Source organism: Papilio xuthus, unplaced genomic scaffold (genome assembly GCF_000836235.2).
Source record: "Papilio xuthus unplaced genomic scaffold, Pxut_1.1 DF828258.1, whole genome shotgun sequence".
Taxonomy (NCBI): domain Eukaryota; kingdom Metazoa; phylum Arthropoda; class Insecta; order Lepidoptera; family Papilionidae; genus Papilio; species Papilio xuthus.
This window is the reverse complement of record NW_013530391.1, coordinates 3574667-3581726: the sequence shown is the minus strand read 5'-3', so window position 1 is coordinate 3581726 and position 7060 is coordinate 3574667. Positions and strand designations below refer to the sequence as shown.

General features: G+C 32.2%; 1 protein-coding gene across 1 annotated transcript; it reads right to left on the bottom strand.

Annotated features, from left to right (window-relative positions):
* Nucleotides 1-842: 842 nt before the first annotated feature.
* Nucleotides 843-4989, bottom strand: LOC106113360 (solute carrier family 22 member 2-like). The gene is made up of 7 exons (XM_013306085.1): nt 4757-4989; nt 3415-3505; nt 3224-3324; nt 2939-3090; nt 1743-2345; nt 1413-1594; nt 843-1040 (listed from the first exon to the last, which is right to left on the bottom strand). The coding sequence occupies exons 1-7, from the start codon at nt 4930-4932 to the stop codon at nt 843-845; spliced, it is 1503 nt and encodes a 500-aa protein (XP_013161539.1). The 5' UTR covers nt 4933-4989.
* Nucleotides 4990-7060: the final 2071 nt, after the last annotated feature.

Genomic DNA, 7060 nt, shown 5'->3' with positions numbered 1-7060 from the left:
TTCTTAGCGACTTTTAAATATTTTTATCCTATTTCTACCGTCTTATATCTCTTCTAAAACTGTCTGTGGTCGGTTAATAAATATTAAATTAACAATATTTATTTTACTTTTTTATTTCGTATTCCATGACAGATGTTAATGGGTGGGCGATTGAACGACGCTCACACGGCCGTCTAAAGATATGATGAATAGGTATCCGCAGGAGAACCAAGTCTTGGACTGAGGTAGCGCAGTACAGCCAAAGGTGGAGACTTCTGTCGACGGAGACCGAAGCCTATTTCGTGTCATCGAGCAAATCTATATATTTTATGCCAGAAAAATAATATGTAAGGTAATATAATCGTCACCTTTGTCCTTTAAGTAAAGGTTAGATATAAATATGAACTATTGTCGGACAACCTCGGGAGCTGAGGTAAAAATAAACGCTTTAACGTCCCCGAACGTGACCTGCCTCGCCAATGAGACGGAATCGAAGATCCCTCACAATACTTGTCCTTACCTTTTGGTTTTTCGCTCCACAGGTTTGAAGTTTATAAACCGTATATAAATAGTAACAAGCAGTGGAATAATTCATATTTCGGAAGTTCCTTTGATTACCCAAAAGTTATTTTTATAAGCAAATGAAATTAGCCTATGTCTTGCCGCTTAGTACATGCAGACTAACCGTGAGTTCCTGGAACCAAAAACTCCCTTTAAAATATATTGTCATATCAAAGATAGAGACAGGAATGACGATATGTTTTCGATAGAGATTTTAGTATTTGAAACCCACGATAAAAGATATATATATATATATATATATATATATATATAAATACAATTGAAATAATAATAACAAGCAATCATAAGCGTGACACATCTGTCGACGAATATTTTCCTATCTCCGATTTCTTGTAATCTGTTTTCCCCATCGCTTCCGCCTGTTTGACTGTATCTGGTAATGCTTCGTTGGAAACGTCTGGTACTAACAATGTTACTCCCGCAGCTATTAACGATGTCATACCAAATAACATTTGAGGTAAACCAAACCAGTACGCCATCTTAAACAAGTATTATTATTTAGTGCAGTTCTATGGGATTTAAAAGTTTGGAACAATCTAAAACAATATAGAAAAATCTAGTATCCATATTAGAACTGTGTAGTTTGATAAAGTCTTAAAGCACTTGTAACACAACATATATTACTAATATAAATGCGAACGTTTAGATGGATGGATGTTTGTTTAAAGGTAACTCCAGAACGGCTGCATGGATCTTGCTGAAATTAGTCGCAGATGTATAAAACAGTTTGGAAGGATACTAATTAAGTTTTTTTTAATTTCGCGCTAACGGAGACGCGGGTGACAGCTAGTTAAACATATTTTTGCTATGAACAGTTCTGTAGAAATTCAAAGATTGCGTTATACACATACCAGTAGCTGTGTTTGTGGAGCTGTCATTGATCCAATTCTTCCTATAGAAGAGCAAAGTGCGTGCATTGAATTTCTTGTATGCGTCGGAAATAATTCAGATGTGTACAGGTACGTTATTTCAAAGAAAAACCACGAAAACAATTTACCAGACACATAAACGATTACCGACAGCCAGGTCAAATCTAAAAAGATTAATTAAAAATTAAACTTGAAACAAATACAGTCCCGGATGACCAGAGCGAAATTGTAAAAGTCTATGATATAAAAATGAATGAATATTTTCTTAGTCTATGTAACATATTCGTTTACTTCAACTTCAAATGTACTTACTTGATGGCATAAATGGTTGAGAGATACATAATATTGCAGACACCGTAAAACAACACATTAAAGGAAGTTTCCTGTTACAATGTGTCAGTATGTACGTTAATATAAAAATTCCTGGCACTTCCAATAGTGATATGAAAGCGTAATTCAAATATTTATTTCCTTGCAAAAGAACTGAGTTAATTGATAGACCATAGTTAACAAATGTAGAAGTAATCCACCATATCACACAGACGAAGAATCTTCGTCGCAGTAACTTCGATTGTAAAGTATCTTTAAGGATTTTTTGAAATTTCTCCTCTTTGATTTCTTCACACGATAGCTTTTCCAGATTATCTAATTTCGTATTATTACTCTTTGCAATAGTTTTTAATATTTCAATTGCTTCTTCCTTTTTTCCTTTGATTAATAACCAGCGAGGACTTTCACTTAAAATATATTTATAAAAGACGAAAAGAAGTGCAGGTGTATAGACAACTCTTAAGAAATATCTCCAGTACGGTACAAGCCACGCCACCAAGGCTGTAACGAATCCACCAAGAACACAACCGAATGTGCTGATCATTATAAATATGATTCTGTATTTCTTCGATACCAATTCCGTTACTAAAAAAAATTGTAACAATTATTTTTAGGCCTGAAAGGTCTTATTCTTTTTTATAACAGAAGTGGCCAAAGGAGCAGCGGGAACACCGCGGTGTTCAACGACGCCCATGGACATCAGCAATACCAGAGGAACCGCAGATGCGTTGCCGGCCTTTGAGAAGGTGATAAGAATTGAAGGACCCTAAGTCGTAGCGGTTTGGAAATACCGCCGAGGACAGACCATTCCACAACGCTGCTGTGCGAGGCAGGAAGTTTCGCGCAAACCGCACGGTTGTGGATTGCCAGCCATCGAGATGGTATGGATGGAACCTGGCGGACTGTCGTGTCGTCCGATGTCGGACTATGTAATATGATATGATGACTATGATAATGTCATGTGCATACTTTGATGTAAACTCAAAACCTATCGGTGGTCTATCTATAATACATTGTTAATTGGCCGAGGCTATACAAATTCACCTTATTAATCTAACTAAAAATCAGTGGAAAAGGGCTTAATATATCTCCTTAAAGCCGTTAACGTCAGGTGAATAATTGTCTTATTTAACTCTATATTAAAAAAAAAAGTCCAAATTTTGATTACGATAACTTACTCAAGATATATGCCGGGGAGCCAGGATCCCCTATGGCAGCTTCTAGGAACTCCAGCGCAATATACAACCAATACCAAGGAGAGAAACTTCTTGCCACACCTAATACTCCACCAAGCACTGCAGTTACTACTATAGCATTTTTTCTACCTAATCTGAAATAATATTTTCGTTTTACGATTATATAAATATTACATAATTTATAATAAAATTGGAACCCAGGACCTGCAGATTGCAAGTCAAGTGCTGAACCCCTGAGCCAGAGACACTCTTTCTTCTTCTACCTACCTATCAGAAAGTGGTCCGACAAATAACAATCCGACCATATAGCCAAAGCAATGCGTAGTCCCGACAAGGGTCCGTTTCCATTCTTGATTAGCCAATTGAAACTGTAGAAAAAATGTCTCACTGATTCATGATCATGACACTTTATTGAGCTCGAATAGTTAGTATATTTTGTTTAGTTGTAAAAAACTTACTTCGGCCACGAATGTATGTGGATTATCATATACCCATTCCTTACAGTCGTCGAATATGTGTCCCGAATTATTTATTGATTGATTTTTGCATCTAAAATATATTTCTTTATTAAAATTATATTAATTTTCAAGAAAAATATGCGTCCACGCACAATGAGTTATATCTTAAAGCTCTCAAATCTAAATAACAAGTTATCAAAGTAAAACAAATGTTATAAAACTAGCTATTGCCCGCGATTCCGTCCGCGCGAAGTTTAAAAAAAAACAAACTAGTAATTAATAGCCTTAAGTTCTTCAAGACTATGTTGTAGAACTATGCCAAATTTCATTAAAATTATATCAAGTTTACTTTTATAAAGACTTTTGTCATATTAAATTATTATAAATGTACTTTCAAAACAATCGTATTTGTTTTAATAATGCAGTAAATATAATAATATCTTCAAAATTGTCAATATTAATTTATAATTTCTATTTAATAAGGTAACAAGTGAAAGAAATAAGTTGAAAAATAATTCTTTGATTTGCCAAAAAAATAACATGATATGTCTTACTTCCAAAGTATTCTTTTGTTTCAAGTTGAAAGAACCTTGAAGTAAACCTTACATATGTTAGCTCATCAATATAAATGATCTTAGTGACATGGACATTTTTATCTTATGTGTGTTCATATAATAGCTAGAATATTAGATCACCTTGTATTGTCAGACACATTTAAATACAGTAAACAATATTTAGAAGGTTAGCTTAGTTTTTTTGTTTTCAAGTAACAGGTAAAAAATAAAATAAATATGAGACATCTAAGATTATAAAGGAGGTTTCCTGACTATGGTCATAAAAGTAATAAACTACTGCGTTTATATTTGAAGTCGGTAACATAGTTGTAATTACGAAATAAGGCCCATCGTACACAAAGCAACGTAAATCGTCAAAACTGATATTGTACGCGTCGTGAGATTCGAGTTGCGCGAACTTCGTATACGCAACGTTGAATCGTCGACGCGAATCGACTATTCGATTAGTAGAAGCATAGCGACTACATCTCAACTGTATATATTTGATCCGCCATCTTGAAAATTGCAGCTACTTCTCTTATAGCGATCTTGACATACATGGTGCTAATGACTGTCTTTGTCTTTGTCGAATAATGTTTGAATAGTAAAAGTATAAAGTAAAAACTTATACATTTAATTTTTTAAATATCATAGTTTTATTAAAAATCAATAACTTAATCAAATAAATCTAAAGTAATAGAGTAAATAAATATTACAATTATTTTTACTTTAATATTGTAAAATATTTCTTGGTAAAAAGCACGAAGATAAATTAAACTTTAAATTACCTGTAAGAAGTTTTCTCTGTTGCAAAAATATAATTACACGAGTAGATATTATTTGTTAAGAAAATGAGACACATCAAAAAAGCGATCTTCATAAAATAACAACCATATACATTGAACTTATCAAGAATATCTTCCAAATCAATTATATTCTCACTATTAATCGTAACTCGAGACATTTCTTAACTAATTACTGAGCTAACTGTAACGTAATGAGACGCGTTGAGACGCGTTGAGACGTGTTTGAGATGGGCAGAGAAAAAACAATATGACAAGTGTTTTCGACTCATTAAATATCATTGTATTGTTTATTTGTGAGCCATAAATAGAAATATACCATGAAATACTTTGTGCTACTTTAGTTAGATAAAAAAATATGACTATATTACAATGAATTTCACGTATATTTACAATAAAAAAACTTCGACACACTACAATTTGTCCACTCGCTGGAGAAGTTTACATCTTACTAATATTATAAATGCGAATGTTTGGTTGAATGGATGGATGTTTAAAGGTATCATCAGAACGGCTGTATGGATCTCGCTTAAATTTAGCATAGATGTAGATCATAGTCTGGAAGAACACATAGGCTAATTATTAAGTTTTTTTTTAATTCCGCGCGGATGGAGTCGCGGGCGACAGCTAGTAATAATATAGACGTATTATAGCATTTCAGTTGCTACGACGAAAATCTGTTCAAGGTTTCCTTCATCGTTAATAGTAAAAAACACAAAGTGCAACATAACATTTTATTTCATTACTAGCGTTAGTGTCTTTGTCTGCAAAATTAAAAATGTATCCTATAATATGTCCGCGTGCAACAGCTATCTTCTAGTCCAAGTCCTGTCAAAATTGGTCCAGCCCTTCGTGACATTATCTGGAACAAACACGGCATTGTGGACAGACATACAATCAGACATACATCGTCCTTACGAAATATATTACTTTCGAAACAGATACTACAATTTTAGTAATACGTAAAGACTGAAAAAAATTAATGTTAAAATTGGATTGTTTACTGGATAATCCTGAAATGTTTTTAAAGGCATCTCAACATTTATTGTACCCAAATAATATAAACAACATTTATCAAAGCTATTCATAAAATATTACCGTGAAAACCTCATTTATTCAATATCATAATGTTGAATTAATAAAATATCAGTTCAATCTCTAATTCTGACTATTACATTTAGTTGAAACACTCAGTACAACTTTGATGTTAGGTAAGCGAATTGTTCAATAGTTTATCGAATTCGCTTATCAATTAAATTTAAATGGAATTAGTTAAATTGACTTTACAATTATTAAGTCCTTTAAAGTAGAAATTAATTAACGTTATAATCGTATTTTACAGAATAGCGCCCTCTATTGACGTCTGATTTAAATTGAAAGATATTGCCATTACAAAAATTAAAAACAAGCAAATTTTCATTGATTATATTAAATTTATGAAATTATTAACGTAAATTTTAATATTCCACTATTACCCGAATCCGTTTATGTAAATTATTTTGTAAGTAAGGAATTGCGTATCAAAGATCGCTTTTTGTGATCCCGGAAAAGATTTGGTTATAAATGAGTGATTAATGATGAAATCCAGATTTAAGCAACGGAAGCAAAGCTGTAACGGAATGAAGGAACAAAACATCTTTGGAATATTTAATTTTTTAGGAGCATAAATAAAACAAGATTATTAATTTGTTGAACAACGATAAAAATTATAAATCACAATTTCTACAAAGTTTTATTTTTTCCATATTTTAAACGCATAGATAACTGAAAGATAAATATCTTTTTTATGGATATTATTAATTTTCACGTTTGTATATTTTGCCTTTCTTTGGGATGAGACTAGAAACTGTCAAAGGAAAATTGTAGAACTGATTCTTACTTACTAAAATTATTAAAACAAAAGTTTAGAAGGATGTTTGATAGAAAGTTACTCAGGAACGGCTTTACGAATCTTGATGAAATGTTGCACAGATGTATATTTTTCCAATGCCGCGCGCGCGGAGTCGCGGCGCACAACTATTTGGTTAATACCTTATTAGTTATTTATATTTAAAAAACTTTATTACCAAAACATTGTTGACATTAACTTTGACAAACAAACCAAAAGTTTGACAGTTGGATTTTGATTTTGACAACTAAAGGAGAAACCTTAAAATTAGTAGAAGTAATAATTTAGTATTTGATTAAGTTATTTGAGAAATATAATTGGAAATAAATATTGGTATAACAATAAGTACTTAAACATTTCGCTGTAAGTTTAAAACTTTTAATAATAAATTTCCTCATCAA

What these genes read in the sequence shown, in the direction of transcription:
- LOC106113360 (XM_013306085.1), bottom strand. Translation starts at nt 4,932, where the DNA reads ATGTCTCGAGTTACGATTAATAGTGAGAATATAATTGATTTGGAAGAT. An exon ending in ACAGAGAAAACTTCTTACAG is followed by an intron (nt 3,506 to 4,756) that starts GTAATTTAAAGT and finishes AATATATTTTAG; the next exon opens with ATGCAAAAATCAATCAATAA. An exon ending in TCAACCATTTATGCCATCAA is followed by an intron (nt 1,595 to 1,742) that starts GTAAGTACATTT and finishes TAATCTTTTTAG; the next exon opens with ATTTGACCTGGCTGTCGGTA.